At 39.6% G+C, this 23,671-nt stretch overlaps 1 protein-coding gene across 1 annotated transcript in view; it reads right to left on the bottom strand.

The window, feature by feature from the left end:
- Positions 1-581: 581 nt before the first annotated feature.
- Positions 582-23,671, bottom strand: part of LOC143289210 (transcription factor Dp-1-like) — a 27,720-nt gene continuing 4,630 nt past the window's right edge. The window contains exons 2-11 of the mRNA XM_076598153.1: positions 21,962-22,083; positions 15,390-15,453; positions 14,495-14,601; positions 13,073-13,179; positions 11,832-12,000; positions 10,150-10,362; positions 8,108-8,256; positions 7,095-7,261; positions 6,133-6,220; positions 582-4,603 (exon numbers count right to left, since the gene is read on the bottom strand). Of these exons, the coding sequence (XP_076454268.1) occupies positions 4,384-4,603; positions 6,133-6,220; positions 7,095-7,261; positions 8,108-8,256; positions 10,150-10,362; positions 11,832-12,000; positions 13,073-13,179; positions 14,495-14,601; positions 15,390-15,453; positions 21,962-22,083 (1,406 nt within the window). The 3' untranslated portion in view covers positions 582-4,383. The remainder of the gene's footprint in view (positions 4,604-6,132; positions 6,221-7,094; positions 7,262-8,107; positions 8,257-10,149; positions 10,363-11,831; positions 12,001-13,072; positions 13,180-14,494; positions 14,602-15,389; positions 15,454-21,961; positions 22,084-23,671) is intronic.

Genomic DNA, 23,671 nt, shown 5'->3' with positions numbered 1-23,671 from the left:
TTACCGTGACCCAACTAGTGCAGACTCCGGCAGGGGTCTGACATTCCTGTCCTGTGCAAACTACTATCCGCCTATGCGGAGAAAACGAAAGTACTACGGCCGATAACCTCCCTGAAGTAGGTAACCTCCCCTTTGTCCCGCTGGCTAGCGCCCTCTTTTTCCAGCAGCCATCATGACTCCTGTTCCTGTGCTCCTCATACGGCTAAGTTTTTTTTTCGTATTTTCTGTCTGTCTGTCGATTCTCTGGTGTTCTTGTTTGTTGTCAAATTATGTCTCCAACCAGGTCACATAATTATGTAGCTCGATTGGGTGATCACGCTAAAATTAAGGCGCAATAAAACCAAACTACTAACCAACCTTGCAATAATCTCTAATCTTTCCAATGCTGGACTGTCATTTTTCATTTACACTTCTTCCGACTGCCTGCCCCCATATGTTTTGTGAAAGAATATTTGACATGAAATATAATCCAGCTAGATTGGTGATGAAATAGGTCAGATCTAGATTGGTGAAGAAATGGGTCAGATCTAGATAGGTGAAGAAACAGGTAAAGTCTGGAAGATAATTTTGGAATTTGTTAGGTTCCTTCATTCATGCAGTTTCAACCCCGAGTGCAAATTCATGTAAGTGAATAGCATCTCTTTTCTAACCTCTTTTTTTTTTTTGTCGTTTTCCTCACCCATTCTTTTCATTCAGATTAATCATAACATGTCTGAATCAAGAATGATTAGATCTCAGTCTTTATTCAAATGAAAACCAACAGGTCTAAATTTTGTCCTCACTAAAACACTTGTTTGGTTAATCATTTTAAAGGAAATCTTCACAAGATTTGCTTTGTCCAAGGCTTGAGCTGCAGAGAACAAATATTTAAACTCTTACAAAGACAATGCCTTTTGTACATGATTAGTATAAAGGAAACATATAGAGTGAGGTGCTCTATCATAGGTACAGGGCTTCCTACAGTTGGTTTGCTTAGAGAGTCCTGAGGACTCCCACTCAGGCATTTTAGGGAGTCCTTATGTGGTTGTAGAGTCCAGTCGCAGGTCAAGAAACCATTCTTTCATCCAAACACACCACACACTGCCTTACAATCAGTTCACATGCACACACTGATACACTGAATGAGTCAAAGAGACAGACACACACGCACACACAATCTCTTAAAGGGAGAGAGAGATACACATGCACACACACACACACAGAAAGATAGAGATGCACATGCACACACACACACGAGAGAGATGCACACACACACACACATACAGACACACACCCCACTCATTCTACCCCCACCCCTCCTCACACACACACACAGTGATTGAGTGAGAGGAGTGAACCACTGAAAACGAAAAGCCGTTCAAGGATGATTTTTGAAAGTTTGTCAATCCTGTCACAAATGCATTTATTTCTCGGGAGTTGCATGATGACCTGGTTGCGAATTTCACACAAGTCCTGCACTTCATTGCATGTGCATCTTCGTCGTACTGCAGACTCCCATGAACTTCAGTGATCCATCCCCTTTTGAAGCTGGCTAATCGACACTGGCTGATTCAGAATCAGCCTTTTTGTCTTGTTTGCATTTTGGAGCGTCAAACCACAATAGCGGCAGCATTAATTTTAGATTTCGAACTGTTTCACAGAATACTTAACTAGCTTTGATGTGAGCGTACCAGAAATGGACAAGTTTTCTGTAAAGGGAGATAAGACAAAAGTGATGAACTTTGCAGCAGTCGCCGATTTCGTGAAGAGTAGATGCCAACCAAAAACTAGTGAAACAATAAGAAGTTGTTTCACCGTGCCCGTTTACATTTTGATCGATGCTGATTTTAAAGTGCGTCCCGTGGACTCCCTAGCCAAAACTGTAGTGCGTCCCCTCTCATTTTAGAGAGTCAGGGACGCACATATGTGCGTTAGCAGAAGCCCTGAGGTATGAAAGAGGAGACATCATACATCCACACATACCAACACATAAGAAGCAGAGGTGTACACAAATAAAGAATTATGTTACAAATGCAGTGGCTCCACTGACCCCCTATAGCTTGTTCACCATTTCCCAGTATTGTTAAAACCTCACCGTCAGCTTCATTGAGCTCAACACTCAGCTCGTATCAGAGACTGACATATGCTTACCCAGTTGGACCAACAGCAAAGTGAGAGCTGTAGGGTCATCAATAATTTCTCCACGCCATGGGAATTTCTTTATAGCTTAGTCTGTTGTGAAGAACTATGATTCCCAAACTTGGACACAAGGCTGCACTGGCTCTTAGTGCTGCAGCCTTGGGGGCTAGCTGCCCTTTGGGGACAATCCAAACACTGTCTGTCCTAAAGCCTTCTTGGCCATGAGAGTTGGGGTGTAAACTCTGCACTGTAATCAGATTTCTAGCCCAGATAGTCAGGACAGCAGTTGTCTCCTCTGCCATTCTGACGGTCACAGTCAGACACAACTATCATTCATCCACTCTAATTAACAGCTGCAGGTTTAAGTTAAGCAGTATATACATGGGACATAACTTGACCACACACAAACACCCTCTTCACCTTAAACAAAATGGTTCCTTCTCTCACCTGTAAAGTATGCAAAATGCCTGATTTTCATGTGCTGTTTCTTTTTGGTTTTTAGTCTTTGTTTTCTTTCTTTTTGTTTTTGTTTTGTTCTCAACCTTCATGTTTGCTTCTTTGTGATCAGTTGAGAAAGAAATCACATGACTATGAAATGAAAACTTTTCTCATTAAACATTTATGCTCACCTATTTCTGCCTCCGCTGGAAAAAAAATCATTAGGTCAACCATACAAAAACAGTTTATATAAATAAAAATAAAAATGAAAAAACAAACAAACAAACAAAAAACACCTCCCAAAACAATTTCACAGACTCAATTTGAATGTACACTCGAGTCCATAAAAAGTTAAACATTCCCATGGACACTGCATCTCATTTACTGAAAATCCCATTTATGAGAGAACAAGTGCCTGATGATCCAACTACCACATGACTTCTGACACATTCTGTACGGGTCAGTGTGAGTTGCTGGTCATGAAAACACATCACTGAATGTTAAAACCATCTTCATGCTTCCACACTGGTCAGTTTGACGAAATCCTGCAATCCGTTATCTGCTTTTCTGTAAACAAATCTATTCTTTACTTAACAACAAACCTATGCTATCATAAAAGAAATATACATATAAATATCTATATATATATATATATATATATATATATATATATATATAAAGAAGAAAAATTGTGTGAAGAATTCACAGGGGTAATTTACAATTTAGAGAGAGAAAGAGAGAGAGAGAACCTGCAGAGATCAGAAATTGGTAGTCTCTCTTACTGGAGATAAAGCATTCTGTGTTCTGTCTTCTGGCCCTATCTGTTTGATCATACCTGCACACACCGGCACACACTGGTTTTACAAAGCATATGATTCACAACTGTTTCTTCTTCTTCAGGTAAATCAGCACCATCACTGCACTGCTCTCAGGAAAGGCTTGCAACAGCAATCAAGTGTGTGGTTTGTTTCAATAACTACTACTACTTCTTATTTGTCCACGTTCCAGTGACAGCATCCATTCAAATGAGAACATTCCTTCAGAACCCCGCTCTCAGAGGACACACAGGAAACTCTTCTAATTCTGACAAAGGAGATGACGACCAGTTTTTGTGAGGCCTTTGCCATTCTTTTCAAATTAAATAAACTCATCCTGAACAGCTCTCAGGGAAAAACAACAACAAACAAACAAACAAAAAACAACAACAATGAACACAGTGGAACAAAGTAACAAACTGGTGACCACACAAACCAAGCACAGACAGGCATGCAGCATGCATCCGTTTGCTGCAGATCTGTCAGACTTTAAAAAAACAAAAACAAAACAAAACACTCAACAGAAGCGGCCATTTAAGAGAGAACAAGTAACTAGCTGCTTGCTCCAAAGCATGGTTACTGAACCCCTTGAAAGAACGTTGTCACCCAGTACAACTGTTTGCTACAGGGGTTCCTCTCCCATGTGCAACAGCATGGTCATGTTGTTGTTTTTTCAGAGACCACAACAGAAGGCTACTCCAGCGCTACTCCTTCCTAATTCGATTGTTCAATTAAACATCTTGTCCCATTTTAATATCAGCACACACACGCACACACTTGCACACACACACTTGCACACACACACACACGTGCAAGCACCCACACATACATAACACACATTTCACTATGTACTTTCTCTCTAAATAACGAACACATGGAAGTATATCTCGAGCCATCGAGCCACAACGTTTCGAATGGAGTCGAGCAAAGACACATTTGTCAGTCCATAATATGGCAGTAAGTAAGCTGCAGTGAGTAACAGTTCCCTCCCTTGTCATCTCTCTCTCTCTCTCTAACCCAAATCCACAGGACTGGAGGCATCAGAGTCGAGGTCGTCATCGTCCTCGGAGAAGTTGGAGGGAGTATCGATCGCTGAGCGCGAGTTCTGGTCGTAGGATCCCGAGCTGGACTGGCGTGAGAGGGAAGCAGCAAGAATCTCCGAGTCCTGGGACTCTGAGTTGTAGGTGAGGTAGGCTTGATTACTGGTGCTGGCCCTGCCAGTTTGACTGTACCTGCACACAGGTACACAAATATATATGCATGCACTTAAGACCTGAAAAGAGCAATGGGTAATGTTGCTGGACATGCATCTGCCTAGCAGATGTCATGCAGCGTTATATGGATTTGTCTTAATGCAGAGATGCCCTCTTTGAAAATCTGAAACCGTACCTGCACAGGCATGTACACACTGGTCACAGCTTCACATTTCAAGTTAAATAAACCTTTTAACTCCCACCGAAGCAAGCAAAATTTCCAGCATCATTTGACACAGAACGAACATCCATGATTTACAGTCATGTGTTAAGATGTGAAGGAAAGCCTTAATTTTCTTTTATAAGACCAAACCCTTCACACCCACCAGGCAACAAAAACAAAGAAACAAAGTGGAGGTAACAGCAACAAGAGAAACTTGCACATTGGCACAAAGGAAGCAACAGACAAAGGGCACAGGGAGAAAAACAAAGAGAACCACCTTGCCAACCTTGGTAACTTATACAGCTCTACCCTTGTAGTACACTTTCATCATCATCATCATCCAATCTACAGAGCATGTTTCCATGTAAAATACACACTACATAATGTCAAGCTGACAAGTAAAACTCTAAACACTAAAAGTAAAAATCAATACCCGTGACCAGACATCTAACCAAATACTAGGATACATACAAACATGTACAAAAACCATCATTTACAATTCAACAAACGTGATGCATACACCTCAGAACTTAAATCATGCACATTTCATATCTCAATATTACACTAATAACACAATCCTTGAAACCATATCACAACACATAAAAACAAATCACAATTTACTAGGCATGTGAAACACTAAAAAATAAAATAAAATAAATAAATAAATAAAATAAAAAAGCGGGTGCTCCATGACCTGCACGCAATTAGGCCACAAAAAAGGGGGGGAAAAAAAAGGAAATTTTCTATCTAAAATTACGTTTAAATAACATACTTACCGTGACCCAACTAGTGCAGACTCCGGCAGGGGTCTGACATTCCTGTCCTGTGCAAACTACTATCCGCCTATGCGGAGAAAACGAAAGCAATACTGCCGATAACCTCCCGGAAGTAGGTAACCTCCCTTTTGTCCCGCTGGCTAGTGCCCTCTTTTTCTGGCAGCCATCATGACTCCTGTTCCTGTGCTCTTCATACGGCTAAGTTTTTTTTCGTATTTTCTGCCTGTCTGTCGATTCTCTGGTGTTCTTGTTCTGCTTAGTGTGTGTGCTGTATTGTAAAGTAAACACTCTATAAAAACCACTCCATGTGGCCCTGCTACTGACGTGAGGAGAGAGTGTGTGAGTGCATCATTAGTCGATCCTATATGCCCTGTCTGCTCCCCTCTCCCTTGGAATAGAATCGAACCAACCACACTCTCAGAACACAGCTGTTTTTACAACTTGGCGGAAAAAAAAACCGACAATTTACTTAAAACCAATCACAAACATCACATCTTAGATCACAAATTACATACATCCATGTGCTTTTGTGATACGATGACAGACATGACTACAAATAAGGTACTCACTGGGACTGTTGTGCTGTGACTGTTAAGGGGTCGACTGGCCGAATTCCCCCGGAAGTCAATGCCAGAGTGTTGTTTCCTGTTGCCATGTCTGAAACACGACAGGCACATGGTTCACTCCGTATCACCAGAACCTGTGCTCTTACAAAATTACCATATTCAAATGGTCTGTATATGTATGAGACAAAGTTAACAATGTGAAATGATTCACTGACACTGACACAATATACATCAGTATATCTTAAAACATGATATATAAATGGTTCACCCGATATCACCAGAACCTGTGCTCTTACAAAGTTACCATATTCAAATGGTCTGTAAATGTGTCTGAGACAAGTTAACTGTGTGAAATGATTCATCCACACTGACACAATACCTATCAGTATATCCTTCTTCACCTGTATCCATTGTCAAACCAAATAAATTTGCTCAAATAGTTTTAACCTTGTGTTTGTGGCCGCGACTGGAGAAGTTTGTCAATGTTAATCGAAGTCTTATGCTGTAAGAATTTCATTTGTCCTTAATACAAGTGGCAATCCTGCAGTAGGAAAAGGCCAAAACAACTGTGCCAGTGGAGGATGGCCTACTTTATGTGGATGTTTAGAAAGCAAGGAATAATGAGATATAAAGAGTTTCACTCATCCACATGAAAATCTAATTAAATATAAAAAACCCTCACTTCTGGGGGGCAAGACTAAAAATACAAAATACTCATATCCATCAGTTTAATTAATTTGTTCCTCTGTGCAGTTATAAATCTTAACACCGGCATTAAAAATCAGGTTTTCTGGTGATGGTGTTTTTGTGTTGTTTTCTTTAACATAAAGAAACTGTACTAACCTACCACAAAATTACTTGTATACATCACAATTTACATGTAACTGATTTTTTCCCCATTCTGCAGTACTAAAATCTAACACTTGAAATAACTATTATTCTTTTCATAAGGAAACAGTACTTACCAACCACATAGGGTTCCAAGACTTTGGGCACCAGTTTGGTTGCCCGTGTCAGGTTCTCAGCACTGCATGAGCCTTTCTCCAAACCCAGTGCCATACCCATGCGCTTCAAAACCTCAATGTCGTCATGAATTTCAAAGGTGTTGTCAAACTTGAATAGGTATTCATATCTGTGGAAAAATCAATAATGGAAAAAATGAAGTCAAAGAAGAAAAACAATAACCAACAAAATTTACTTTAAAAGATATCTAGTTACACACACACAAAAAAAAAAGATACATGCACACGCACCACAAATTTTGAAAGTCTCTTTAATGTAAATGCCTATTCTTGCAGAGATTAACATGTCATGAGAACATGACCACCAAAGCCCTCTCCCTGTCAAGTTTCGAAGCACTTTCTCCTTCAACCAAGTCTCATAATAACTACAAAAACAAAGAGTATTTGAAAAACAATAATAAATAAACATTTTTTTAAAGGAAAATGCTAATCAAATCAAATCATCTAAACATAACAACAAAACAGTCAAGCCATATTTCATCCAAATGGATATAGTCTGATCATGTGATAAGGTAACATAAGGCACAACACAAATGTAAGCAGTCAGAGATGCAAAACATGTTAGTGACAACGTTCCCCTGCTGTAACCTTCTACTGTAATGTATTGTAATACTTCACCTTTTATTGTATTGTTTTGTTTTGTTTTTTTTCCTTATCAAATTCATCTGTGTGAAATTAAGGCTGCTCTCCCCTGGGAAAGTGCACACCACAGTGCAGCATTTTTGTGTTGTTCTTTTTTCTTCTCTCTGAAAGTGTACTTGTTTTACTATCAAAGTGGATTTTTCAACAAAATTTTGTGAGAACATCTCTCTTGTTGCTGTGAGTGCTTTTAAATGCCTTATGTGCAAGCTACAAACAGGACCCCAATTTATCAGCTCATCCAAATGGCTAGCGTCCAGACCACCCTTTTACAAGTAAAGAAAGAAAGAAGAGAACCAAGGTACCACAACACGTACTTGTCATTGGATATGCTGCAGTCAATGACTGTTTTCTTGCTGGTGTTGACGATGATGTAAGGGAGCTGAATTGCAGAATTGGGTGCTGGTGCACCGTGCGTCTTCTCACGTTCCCGGTTTCTCTGTACAAGGTTCTTGAAGGCGATTTGCTGAAAACAAAAGCCAGTCATTGACTTACAAGCTATAAAGGAGAGAGAACTGGGTGCTGGTGCACCGTGCATCTTCTCACATTCCCGGTTTCTCTGTACAAGGTTCTTAAAGACGATTTGCTAAAAACAAATGCCAGTCATTGACTTACAAGCTGTAAAGGACATTTTTTCCCCCTCTAAAATTGCATTTAATCCAACATACCTGCCATGACCCACTGGTGTAGACTCCCGCAAGGATCTAATTATTCCTGTTCTGTGCAAAATACAACCACGTCAGCGGAAAAATCTGAAGTAGCTGCTGCTAGCAGCCTCCCTTAGTATATTACCTCCCTTCCGCTTGTGTGTGTAGAGCTCACAATTCCAACAACCATCTTCCACTGTAGCATCCTGTGTATACAAGCAGTTTTTCTTTCTCTCTCTCTCTCTCTTTTTTTTTTTTGCATTTCCTATCTTTCTCCTCACTGATAGTTTCTCTAATATTTATATTTTTTACACTCAAACTAAACCCAAACTAGATGATCTCTTGCTGATGTATCCAGTAAACCATTCAAATCTGGGCTCAGAATGTGATCTGTTGTCAGCTGTGAATTCACTTCAGTCATCTGTAAATCTCGCTTTGAATATCATGCTCTCTTTTTTCTTTCTTTCTTTTTTTTTTTTTTAATTTTTTTTAATGCCTTTGTCTTTCTGTGAAACGTGACTGTCGACACAAAAACATTACGTGTTCAATAAGCTGTGGCAATGCAAACCAACCATGCTTTCAACCTTTCAGAAACAGACTGATGCTGTGGGGTAGAAATGTTCACATACAATGAATATTCCCTGACAGAGATGAGTGCATGTGGGAACAGACCAAGGAAGAAGAGTAAGCACTATTTTCCACTTACCAGTAAGACCAAGTCATCTATCTGCTATGTTTTTGGCCTTGATGTGTTCCACACAAATATTACCTGTAGTACGAACTCAAATAACTTCTGCCTTGATGCATTCATTCAAAACTAATTGTAACACCAACTGTTTTTTTGTTGTTTTATTCTTGTTTTTTTTTCTTTCTTTTTTGTTAGCCCTGATGCACTACTAAACACACATTTGCTTACCTGTATATACTAAACATCAGATACACTGATCATATCACCAATGAACAATATGCTAAATCATCATTGGACCTAATGAAGATCTGCTGACATCAGTTCAGAAAAGAAAGTTAAGCTGGTAAGGCCATGAAACAAGATCCAATGGCCTTGCTAAAACAATCCTCCAAAGAACTGTTGCGGGAGGGAGACAGAGGAGAAGTCACCAAAAAAAACGATGGACTGACAATATTGCAGAATGGACAGGAAAACCATTAGCAGCGACCCAGGCTTTGACAAACAACCAACATACCTGGATGGATCTGGTGAACAGTACTTCTTTACAGAGTTGAGGGAGAGAAGACAACAACTTACATGTAATACCAACTCCTGTAACTTCTGTGTGTTGGCCTTGATGCGCTACGACTCACCTGTAATGCCAACTCCTGTAACTGCTGTGTGTTGGCCTTGATGCGCTACGACTCACCTGTAATGCCAACTCCTGTAACTGCTGTGTGTTGGCCTTGATGCGCTACAACTCACCTGTAATGCCAACTCCTGTAACTGCTGTGTGTTGGCCTTGATGCGCTACGACTCACCTGTAATGCCAACTCCTGTAACTGCTGTGTGTTGGCCTTGATGCGCTACGACTCACCTGTAATGCCAACTCCTGTAACTGCTGTGTGTTGGCCTTGATGCGCTACAACTCACCTGTAATGCCAACTCCTGTAACTGCTGTGTGTTGGCCTTGATGCGCTACGACTCACCTGTAATGCCAACTCCTGTAACTGCTGTGTGTTGGCCTTGATGCGCTACAACTCACCTGTAATACCAATTCCTGTAACTGCTGTGTTTTGGCCTTGATGCGTTCCAAGCGTCTCTGTCTCTCCAGCTCCAGATGTTGACATTCCTGAGCGGAGTTTGTGGGTAGACCGATCCAGCGGATCTCCTTCTTCTCCTTGGAGATGATGTTCATCGCCATCAGCACATTCAGGGCGTCATACACACGTCTCCGAATGTTCTTCTGGTCATAGGCCTGAGAACCGGAGGAAAGCCAGTCTTCAATTCATGTTACCCTTTCAACAATGCAGCTTTTTAAACAGCAACATCACTTACTATTCTTCTTGTCGCGGTTCCTAAAGCCAGGAAAGTCTGCCTTCAGTTTGCAGTATCAAACTTTCATTGTCATTTAACATAAATCTTATTGTTGCTTATGGCCCACAGACACATTTTTTCCCCCCAATTTTGATTACACACAGACAATAAAGTACATATATAAGAAAGGAAAAGAAGACAAAATAAATGAAACACAAACAAAACAAAAATAAAGAAGAGAAAAATATATGACATACAAATAAGGTGAGGATAAGTACTGCGAATAAGGAAATAAATCCTCTGAGTATGTCTTGAAGTACAAGAGAAAACATCCATTCCACCAAAAATTTACACCACTGTCAATGCTGATCCTGTCGAAAATGGGAAGAAGAAAACTTGAAGAAAAAGATTAGGCACATGTCCCATCATATTCAAGTGGATAAACCTAGAACAGGCCTATGACATGGACCATTCCATCGATCTTCCGCTATAGGATTAAATAGAGCAACCTAAATACAAAACGAAAAACACATACAAAATTACATATAAAAATATGTATCCAAACCCAGAAAGACTATCTGGCAACTCGCGTGCCCTCTACGTAAAAACAAATTCAACATTACATCAGTGTCCAATTATTAAGTCAAGAAAAAGACAAAAATACATATATTGAAGTTTTTCTAGACAAAAATACAGGTGAATGGACCAGTAAGGAAAGAAAGAAAGAGAAGACAGAGAAGAAAATAACAGCCAGAAACAAAAACTGCTAAAGAAAAGAGGGCATGTCACACTCGAGAAAAATACAACAAAACCATTTTCAACAGAAATGAGGAGATAGCTGACTATTTGCAAGACATCACTGAGCTGTCGCAAACATTCTGGCCAAGAGGAGCAAACAGATTAACCTGGTTTGCATCAGTTAGACGTGGTACAGTATATGACACCTGACAATCATTCAACAGGAATGCCTCAATTAAGAAAATTAAAACAATAAAATAGCTCCAGAAAAAGCAGTCCAGAATCAAAATTACACCCAAGCGAGAAAAGGTTGATAGCCAATCTCGGGCAAATGATCAAGCTGATTAGTCCACCCGATGCTGTTTCAATGTAAACACGCATGTGATTAGCTGAGCATCTGCCATCATCACGTGAGACCAAAGTTAGTAGTGACTGCCCTGGCCTTGTGATCGACAGGTGTAGAGTCCAGGAAATGTTACGACAGGAAAGCATATGACCACACTATGTTGTCGAAAATGAACACGTCCGTACAATTTTGACATTGGCATAACATCAAAACAAACTGTGATCGAGCATAACAAAATACAGCGAAATTGTAACAGTTACCTCTGGGTAGCCTATCTCAATAGCACAAACACTACTTTCACATCATACGATGTCTGTTCCCCTCACCAGAGCCTGGTCCGAAGGTGAAATGTTTCTGGGGTCGCTGAACTCGGCCACCAGCTCATCGGCCACTTCATTGTACGAAGTGACACCCTTCTTCTGGACCTTTTCACACACCTTCATGGAGAAGTGCCGCAACCCTTTCCCTCCCTTGTCTCCCTTCTTCCCTCGTTTGCTGTTCACAGATCAGAGAAAATGCTGTTACTTCCCTCGTTTGCTGTTCACAGATCAGAGAAAATGCTGTTACTTCCCTCGTTTGCTGTTCACAGATCAGAGAAAATGCTGTTACTGACAAGTCAAAAGAAGAACATAATAAAAATAGCAACAACAGAAAAACAAAATATCATTATCATTATCAATTAATAATAGAATGAAAAATAATAACAGTAATATTATAATAATACAGATTGATGCTCACAGGGAGCTTGTGGCATTTACAACAAAAAGTTCCTACATGCATAAACAAACATACATCAAGTACGTCATTCACTAACAAGCGAGGGCACACACACACACACACACACACACACACACACACACACACACACACACACACACACACACACCACACACACACACACCTGCATGCACAAACAAATGACCAACAAAAACGCCTTTCCAAGTTTAGTGATTTCAAAGTTATGGCACAGAATGACAGATAACACATTTCAGTGCTGTGGAAACCTAAACAACAGGACTGTACACCATGCCCTACTCATGGTTACGCAACTGAACTGGCAGTTTGACATATTGATATATATGGTAGATAACCATTAATACCCTTTTCTTAGTTGAAAACTGTTGGGTACCCCTCCCCTGCCCCCCAAACCCCTGCTTTAAAAATTAAGTGGCATTCCAGCTGCCTCTTTAAATAAAAGAAACATGCTATCTTTATACCCATGTTTAGAATGCTTTATACCCTTTTACATTCTACACAGGCAGTAGGCACAACTTACTTCTTACACCATTTAAAAAAAGTGATTCCAAGCTGCAGTTTTAAATAAAAGAAACATGGTATATTTTCATGCATTTTCAGAACACTTAAATCCCACACATTTTACATTACATACAGGTAGTATTAGTAGGTACAACTTTTACACTTCCTACGCCATTTATCTACTTCCATTATGAATTCAGACTTCCCACCCATGCTACTTTTAAGCTCTACAGTCACACAAATATATGGACATCAATGTACGACTATATACCACACAATGAAATCAGCTAGGTACAAAGGAAAACCATACCCTGGGTCGTAATCTGGGTCATAATCAGCTCCTCGTTTGCGAGCTGACCATGGAGAGGAGGAGTCCATGTGTACCACTGCTTGTCTCGGAGAAGGAGATGCCATCACCTGTTAATGGACGCACACACACACACACACACAGTGAGAGAGAGAAAGGTTAAAAGAAGTAAATACAAACAAATGATGCACTTTTGATAACTTTCCCTAATTCTTTTCTTAACATTTTTCAGACAAAGCAAAACAGAAGTACAAACCTCACCTGGGATGCAATCTACAGAAAAATTTGAATGATGTGTTAAGAATAGGCAAGAAGTCCTGTATTTATCAGAAAATACATCAAACTTCTTCTTCTTCTGCGTTCACTCGTATGCACGAGTGGGCTTTTACGTGTATGACCGTTTTTACCCCGCCATGTAGGCAGCCATACTCCGTTTTCAGGGTCTGCATGCTGGGTATGTTCTTTGTTTCCATAACCCACCGAATGCTGACATGGATTACAGGATCTTTAACGTGCGTATTACACACGAAGGGGGTTCAGGCACTAGCAGGTCTGCACATATGTTGACCTGGGAGATCATAAAAATCTCCACCCTTTACCCACCAGGCGCCGTCACTGTGATTGGAACCTGGGACCCTCAGATTGAAAGTCCAACACTTTAACCATTCGGCTATTGCGCCTGTCAAATACATCAAACAACATTACAGGAATAATATCACCCTCCCCAAATCATTCAGCCCCAAGCCCAACATGTCCGGGCACCACAGCACATTTCTGTGCCAACTGCCAATGCTTGAGCAACTCAAATCCTATAAAGTCAAATCTGTTTTTCAACATTTTATCCAAGTATAAAATTATGAAAGTGACACCACTCGTGAGAACTTCCAACGACAGCATCCATTAAGTCTGAATGCAGCCCTATGTTTTCAGCACTTTTCATGGTCAGAAAATCATGTGTTTTGTTATTCAGCAAGTATCAAACATACTGTTCCCAGATACATAAAAATTGTTATCCCAACAATATTTAGAACAACCATAATCAACACTGACTGGTTTGTTGTATCAAAACCATTATTGTGAACAAAATAAGTGATCAGTGATCTACTTAAACTCTCACCCCACCCCCATCACAACCACCCTCATTTTTTCATTGTCTAAAAATTGCTGCACAAATTAGAACCTCCCAGGCAGTGAAAGCTACACTGGCTGAAATCTTCACAGTACTGAAAACATTCAACAAGCCAACTCACGGCAAAGTGAACAAACCAGATACATCAACAACAGCAACTTTACAGCAAGTCAACAAACTGACTAAGGAATACATCTGAAAAGTCCTGGATGAAACAATGAAGGTGAAGTGAACAGGGCGGATGAAAAGATCAACTAGACCCAAAGCGATAGTCAAGATAAGAAAACATGACTCACGTGTTGGGTAGCAACTGTTTTGGGCAGAAGGTGGGGCTGGTCACTTTTGTAAGGAGATGCTTTGCTGGGGGTCTGCGTGAGTGGCACTGCCACATATTGTACAGTTGCTGCAAAACAAACACAAAGTGTACAGTGCAAAAGCTTGAGAACATTAAAGACCTACCAAAGAAGAAAACAACAACAACCAAACAAAAGAACAACAAAAACACGCTCATTACACAACCAAACAAGAAAACAAACCCTTCATGGCTCACATGTGATTCCAACTGTTTGACTGTCCAATCAGCTGATACTAGTGATAGACTGATCAACGGACGTATATTGAATATATTCCACCTGCAGTTCCCAAAAATCTGTGAGGTGATTCACTAGAAATATCTGTCCAAAGACAGGTGGTCAGAGAAACACACATGCATACGCATACAAAAGCATGCACCTGTGCACACACACAAAACAGGGTTCCACTTCTCAATTTGTTCTTATTCATAGCAACTGGAGACAAAATCAATGTTTTCCTGTTCATATCAACTGGAGACAAAATAAGCAAACAAAATAAGCTGAATAACCAAATGAACAAAAACCTAACGCAAACTGGTAAAAAAATTTTTTTTTAATCCTATGAATAGAAAAATAATGCATAAACACCACCACTTTTAGTTTCAATACTGCGCAATCTGGTTACTGCAATATAACTCCATACTTAAAGATTTTTTTTTTTTCTTCAAAAGTTGGGTTTTGATTTTTCCTTCCAGATGGCGGGATGGTGGAAAGACCAAAGGGGGTGAGGATGGAGGGGGTAAGGGAAGAGGGTTTAATTTCAAATCATTCAAGAAATGAACAAGACAAACTATTTTTCAGTCATCATCGACTACCAACAACACAAGTCAATACATACGAGTTTTGGAAGTTGAAGCTTCTTTGAATCCTTTCAAATCGCCATTTGCGTCAATAATCCCCACCTGCAAGTAAGGTTTCAAAATCCACAAATTTTACAAAGGAACACATCCCTTTACAAATAATGATTCCAAATATAAGGTAATAAATGTGTTCATATTTTGATACTCACAAAGGCATTATCCAATTCAATGTATCAGGTATAAACACTGATTGTGATACAATTATAACTATGCCATAAATATAGAAATCGATGCCAAAAGCAGACGGGCACAATAGCCGAGTGGTTAAAGCGTTGGACTGTCAATCTGAGGGTCCCGGGTTCGAATCACGGTGACGGCACCTGGTGGGTAAAGGGTGGAGATTTTTACGATCTCTCAGGTCAACATATGTGCAGACCTGCTAGTGCCTGAACCCCCTTCGTGTGTATATGCAAACAGAAGATCAAATACGCACGTTAAAGATCCTGTAATCCATGTCAGCGTTCGGTGGGTTATGGAAACAAGAACATACCCAGCATGCACACCCCCGAAAACGGAGTATGGCTGCCTACATGGCGGGGTAAAAACGGTCATACACGTAAAAGCCCACTCGTGTGCATACGAGTGAACGCAGAAGAAGAAGAAGAAGAAGAAGATGCCAAAAACAACCTAATGGACACCTTAAGGATACAGATCGTTCATTCACTGTAGTCATTGCAAAGAACTAAATGAACCAAGGCTGCAATTATAATACCACATTGAGGAGTGGTCAGTTTGTTAATTGTAACAGAATGAGTAACCATGCTATGCAATCAGTATTACTGGTATGTAATTATTAAAGTAGAGACCAATGTACCATGTTACAAGCAAACCATACAATAACAAAAACAACTTCAATTATTGATTCAATACCGCTAAGATCTACGCAGAACAAGTCGCATGGCAACGAAAGCTACGATATACACAACAGTTTGTAAAGCATACATATTTTATCATGAATAACATTGTTCACACTGCCACATAAAAGGGCTTAATAATTCATATCTAGACAACAACATTAAAAATCAAATAATATAGCTCTCACAGATAAGAATGGCAAGAACCATGCAGAATTCATCTGCATAAATGTGGTGTACCTCTAATAAAGTCAATACAAATGGACTTTCAGTTTCACATATAACAGCAAAGAGTAAGACCACAGAGTCCCTGCCATTATGATTCAGGAAGTTACATAGCGTAAAGCATTGCCTGCTTTCTCAGTTCCTGGATAGAGCAGCCGCCAGGGTCAGGAAGTCACATTTGACACTGCTACTTATTTTTGTCCAGCCCTCCACAGAAGATCAAATCGGGACTCTCTAACCAAATAAAAAATTCAGCCGTGTGCAAACACAAAGCTGTCACATCTATATATAAAAATGCATTTACTTTTTAACTAAAAAAAAAAAAAAAAAAATCCCCGAAAAATACATGTAAAAGCCCACTCGTGTACATAAGAGTGAACATGGGAGTTGCAGCCCACGAATGAAAAAAGAAGATTTAAAAAAACATACCAATAGTTCATAACATATTTTCTTAACCATTAAAAAGCTCAATGCAAATAAGGTTAGGCTTTGTCAACGGTGTCAGACCTTCCACGAAACTGATCATCCCCAGAAAAAAAAAAAGAGAGAAAGAGCTTCAAAGCCACACCAAAAACATAAAAAGGTGATATATGCAAAATAACACTGCAGAATGGCCAGCTAATGCCCATCCAAGTGTTTACAATACTGCAACCTTATCTCCAGAGCAAAATTGTGCAGATAATACATACTTAATTTATAAAATGTACAAAAGGCTTGCTGGAAAAAAAATGGGGAGCAGACTGAAGACAGAAAATGCAGACAATAGTAGAAAAGAAGGAAGAAAACAGGCAGAAACAAAGCAAAAGAAAAAGGGAAATTTTAGCAAAGAATTTCATGAAGGTCAGGATGCAATTTAAACTCTAACACCCCCAAGCATCACACAGGAGTCTAAAAGTGTCAGCCCTGTGAATAATTTCATACTGGTTTGTAGAACTCACACTTTATTTTACTACTGCATGTCCTTAACTTCACTTTTTTTCCTGTTCAAGTATTGATGAATATGTATAATGATGATACATATTATATATGTGCAATGCTCTGCCTCCCCACACAAAAAATAACAGAACGACAATATCTTAAAAACTCATTAATATTTCATTATTTGTGTTTCTGCGCAGAAGAATATTGACTAACTATACACAGTCAATACTAATTGTAGTCACAGCACAAACAACACTGGTACATAGCTGTTCACGACGTACCAGTGAAAGAAGGGATAGAAAGCTGGGGCAGTATATCCTCTGAATGAGTTCACCCAGGAGGAAACTTCTATTCATAAGCAGCAAAGTATGTTGACACAGCCAGCCTTCAGTGGTATAAAACTCAAGCCGCCACACTGGATCACCCCTGTGTTTGCAGGCAGTCCGCCACAATGTCAGTCAACCTCACTTTCTCCAACTGACCCAGTCAGGCATTTACTTCCACTCTTGGAACACTACCTACATACCAGCACATACTCGCTCTCTCTTTCACTTAAGAGTTACAGGTTTAAAATTTTGCTTACTGTGTGGTAACTGGATGAACTGAGATAAGTAATAGAGTGAAACTCTGTGTGTGTGTGTGTGTGTGTGTGTGTGTGTGTTAAGTGTGTGATCCCTTCAAGCCACCCACCCCCAGTTTAAATGTAAAAAACAACAATAACTTCATAAATCCAGTAAACTGGCAATGTAATTTTCTGACAGAAAATAAATCTAGTTCTCCAAAACACTTTCATCTGTTTGGTTTTTTTTGGTTTTTTTAAACTGAGTATATAGCTGGGTTGCAACATTTTTACTTTCCAATATAACACACACACACACACACACACACACACACACACACACTTAGGTCAAGGTGATAAACGCTCAAGACATTCAAAGTAGTGAATTCTACACACACACACACACACAAAGTCCACAGCAACAACAACCAATTTACAATGCCAGGGCACTGCTTGAAGAGCCTCACATCAGCCAACTGTCAATAAATCTGCCCCCCTCACTACAGATAACCAAGCAGACCTGACCTGACTGAAAAACCCACACAGGCTCAACTCCACTGGGGGAAAGGCAGGCAGGCAGGTCAAAAGTGCATAGATCTGTAACTGGCCCCAACACAACACCTGTCAGGCAGCCTAGGCCAGTCTTTTGTTTGAACAAAGAGTGGAGGAGGAGATGGGGGGAGGGAAGCTGGAGGGGGTGTGTGGGGTGGGGCAGATGGGAGCTCAGAGAGGGTAGATAAATAGCAGTGATATCCAGGATGTAACCAGTCATCCACTTCAATGGTCACAGAGCCTACTACGACCCAAGCCCACTGAGACCGAGTTCTAGTACAGCTGCAATTTTAAAGTAAAAAACCCATCTCCAATAACCCAAGTTTCAAACAGTATTATGATACAACTCATTACAAGTACAGTCCTGGGTGTACTGTTAACAACAGGGGACTTTCACTTCACAGTATACATAATGCATTCTGAGTTTGGCTTCAATTCAAGATGGGAAGCATGCACTCAACCAGAGGGAAGTGTCAACAGTCAACAAAACTCTCCACATTTAAAGCAGAAGAAACAAGCCACAAGCCTGTAAAGTCCAAGCTGAACACAACGGGAGACCAACTGGTCAAGCATGACCGTGACATGGTCAGATTGTGACCTCAGACTTCACACCCAAAGGTCCTTTTCAGCTCAGATTAAAGGTTCTCACACCTATCAAACCTTGCTGAACCCAGAAAACAGACAAAGACTAACAGTCACAGACCTGTATATTTGCTGGCTGAATCTGAAAAATAGGGCAATGGACTGATGATCTGAAGCATCCAGTTCAGACCCCTCAGGGAACCTTAGAGTGGCCCTACTTAGACTACATATAACATGATTATGCTCTAAAATTATGCAATTGTACAATATACATTGGATGCAGTATGTTTTCAGACAAAGCACAATACCACTATCATCTGTCCTGTCAACTACTTGGCTATTATTATATGTATGCACACTGTTATTTTCTCTTTAAAAATAAATAAATAAAAACTTGGTCTTTTTTCTTTTCTCCCCCCCCCCCCCCTTTTTTTTTTTTACAGAGTAAATTTCATTCTGGTCTTATATTTCATTTTTCCTTCACATTTCTTCTGTAAATAAAATTATAAAAGTGATTTTTTTTTTCTTTATCTGACAAAATTTGAAGAATTCTCACTCTTATGTTTCCGTATCTCAAGTAAACCATATCAACCATATCATAGCTATAGTGACATTTAACACAAGAAAATCTGCAGGACATCCAAAACCTTCATAATGATAAGGACATGCCAACAAATTCAACAAAACCCCTCTTTCTCTCTCTCACACACATACAAGCAAGCAAAATATTATTAGTTAATAACTTATTTCTATGCAAGTATTTGAAGTAGTAAATGCCCATGAAGGAGATGACTGTACCATGGCTGTAGTGTAAAAAGAAGTACACTTGCAGTTATTCTTGAAAATAAAGATTTCCCTTCTGAATCTCTTTCTTCCCCTCTTCCCACCATCTCTCCTTCATATAATTTTTTTATCTCCAAAGAAGCAAAGGGGAATGGAATGATTTCCGACCCTGCTGGTTCAGGTTAATTAATGAAAATGAGGAACATCCGCAGCATATCAACAACAGCTCTCAGCAACCCAGAAATCTGTTTGAATAACCATGCCAACAACCCTTCTCACTCAATTTTTTTTTCTCTCCTTTTCTTTCCTCTCCTCATTCATCTTTCATTCCAGGCTTCCAAACCCATATCTCAACCTCTCTGCAAACTAACAACTGCTATCATTTTAAATTTATTTTTAAGACATGGGCTACATGGTGGGGAAAAGGGTGTTCCCACCCTGAGCTAAAAAAAAAAGAAAAAAAAAAAAAAGAAAAAGAAAGAAAGACAGTGGTAAAATCAAATACTAAATCGCATGCAGATACACATGTGCATGCCTGTGTGCGTGTGTGTGTGCATGCATACACAATATCTGTCAAACTGGGGAGAATCTTGACCAAATCAAAAAACATGTGAATTCATGTAATTTTTTTTTCTGATATGCATATGGGAGTCAGGATTAATAGTAATGGATGGGAGTATGGCAACTAGGAAAGGGTTCAGGTGGTGGTGGGGGATTCAAAAACCAGGTACACTCAATTTAGATGCAGAAGGTGTGATAATATTGTGCACCTCTACCAATTTTCTTTGTTCCCTAATTTGATCAGATTTCTTCATCAATAAAATCACAGTGGTTAGAACTTTGACATTTAACCACAGTAAGCTCACTGTATCCTCAAAGTTTCAAATTAAGCCAGGAAACCAATATCTTGCTTTACACAAGTTTCAAAAACCAATCTTTTCAGAAGAAAATATCAAAGCCATCTGCTAGTTAATTTCTGGCAAGAATCCACAAACGAAACGATTATTACAAAGACAAAACATCAACACACAGAGGGATTTGGGGTGAAGTGGAGAATAATGGCTTCACTGTGATAACACACAGTGCTGTAACTGTGGAAATTTTGATGCTCTGGGGGAAAAAATCCACAAAATAAAACTGAAATTTACTTCCTGGCTTTTCCACTGAAAATAGTCACTGTCAAGTCAATTGGAACTGGCAATACATCATTTACATCAAGATGAATAACCATTTTAAAGGGGTAAAAAGCAAGAAAACTTTATGTTTACTGAGATATTTCAACTTGATGTGGTTTAGAAAGCTGAAGGGTGCAACAGCCAAGGGATCAGAGCTCTGGACTTTCATCCCGCCAGTCCATGGTTCAAACTGCACACCACCAATGCCACGCCCAGCATGTGTTGTGATCACTTCCATCACTGGCACTTTGCCCGTTCCCTATGCTGCACTGTTTCTGTCCACACTTGTCAATTTTCAAGTTCACATTCTGCTTTGGTGAGAGACCCTGTTCTCCCTGCATGCACTCAACTTCCTGACGACTGCAAAAGTTTTAAAGTCTTGTAAGCAATACTAACATTGTTTGCTGTTCTGATGGGGCTCTTTTATCAGTCATCTTGCCTCGCAGGGATGGAAGATAAACATCTCTATCCTGCTATGTTTGATACCATTGACAGAAACACTGCACTGCAACCAAACACAGCAGTTTAAAAAAAAAAAAAAAAAAAAAAAAATTCCCTCCATAAAAAAAAAAAAAATTCTCCAAACAGCAGCAATTTAGGTTGCTGACAAGGCTGATAATTTGCTCTTTTGAGTATCAACTGATGCCTAATACATGCAAATCATAAGACTAAAAATAGTAAAAAGGCAGAATCCAAACATTCATTCAACTCTGACGAGTAAAAGTCCAACTGTAGAAACGAGTCAATATACATGTCACAGCCCAGAAATGCAGAATGATAATCAATAGGATAACACAAACCTGCTCGAAATTTGCACACACAAGTTCTGTTCAAGTACCTATGGTTTCTATTCTCCAGTTCAAAGGCCTTGACAATTACGCAGATCAAACCAAACCTACCTCTTTGGCAAAAGAGTCCAGTCCATTGTCCTTGTAGTACTTGACAATATCTGTTTCCACACCACCTGTACTCATTTTTGACGGAGTGGAGGGAGTGGCAAGCTTGATCGGACTACCTTGACCTAAAACATTCAAGGACATAAAATGATCAACCCTTATAATACTCTTTTCCACAGCTTTTGATATAACTAAGTAATCAATGTCTGTAGATCTTAGTGCTAAGTGGTCTTGACTTGTGGTTACCAACTCTTTTTTTTTTTCTAGTGGTTCTGTTCATCACATGATTTTTATACAAGTCATCAAGACCCACTGACTCATAATCAATCATTAACTGAGAATAAATGAACATAATTCAAATACTGCTATTTTGACCCTGATGTTCAATGCGCATCTCTAGTAATAGTATCTTTTCTGGACCCGTAGAATCTTAACACACACACAATACCAAAAACAACAACAAAGTTTATGGCCTCTGTAAACTGCTAACCATTAGCAATTATATCACATTCACACATCATCTTGCATCATCTTGTGTCACATTTCTTCAAGCAGTATTTTTATACTGTTATCTGCACATTAAAGATTTTTTTCTCACTCATTATCAAAGCTGATAAAAAAACCATGTCACATTTCTTCAGGCAGTATTTTTATATTGTTATCGGCACATTTCCTGAAAAAGCACTCTGCCTGTAGGCAGCCATGGTATTGTCACCTTTGCTGATCCTTTTGGTTTCTAACACAAGAGTTGATGGTTCCAGGACCCTTAAAATAAATCAAAGAATTTAACAAAGGGCCCTTGGACCGCATAAAAGAAAAGGCTGTGGACAGCTCTGGTGATTCAGAGTGGGATGTGTTCTATTGTCTCAGGAGTAAAGACTGGGGCCACAATCAAGTGTCATTCCTTCATCATACTCACACTCACAGACACCTCTTACATCTTTCTACCAAATATACTGCAAACATCTTTTTTTTCTTTCTTTTTTTTTTTCAAATACAATGCAAACATGATCGACAATAGCAAAGACATTTAAAGTATTCAGCACAACTCAATCATGTCATATCATATCAGAATGGATCAACAGAAATAAGCAGCACAGCTCTCCATCCCAAAACAAGTTAAAAAAGAAATTACAAGGATTACAAAAGTCTCAATTATTTAACTGAACACACACACACACACACACACACACACACACACACACCCTGCTTGTTCATGATCCACTTGCATAATGAGATTGGTTTCAAATTTCCTTCCCTTTCCATGCCCAGTCATTCATGTCAAGGTCTTCAGAACCAGGAGATACACCATGACCAATGATAAGGGGCTAATCAAGTCTTCATTTCAGGACATGCCTATTCTGTGTGGTTTCACAACTGAGCCATTGTATTTTGTTGCAGCTGGCACAGCTCGTTATCTTCTTCCTCCTCCTCCATCAATCAATAATTAATAATAACAAGAAAGTCCAAAATTCTGTGTCTTTTCTCAAGCTTTCATGCCCTGCTTTCATACGAAGTCATAATGACCTTAGTTTAGATCCCCCCCCACTTTCGAGCTTGGGGCAAGTCCTGTCACAGTCTTCAGTGCGGCAGATTCATGGGCGACTGTCGCAGGGACTGTCGCTGGGACGTGGTGGTGGTCTACACTCTGGGGTAGACACTCTCTCAGTCTTGCATTGTGACTAAGCAATTACTGTTGTCAGCAGGGCACTT

This window comes from Babylonia areolata, chromosome 13, assembly GCF_041734735.1.
Source record: "Babylonia areolata isolate BAREFJ2019XMU chromosome 13, ASM4173473v1, whole genome shotgun sequence".
NCBI lineage: Eukaryota > Metazoa > Mollusca > Gastropoda > Neogastropoda > Buccinidae > Babylonia > Babylonia areolata.
This window is presented reverse-complemented; position numbering and strand designations above follow the sequence as displayed.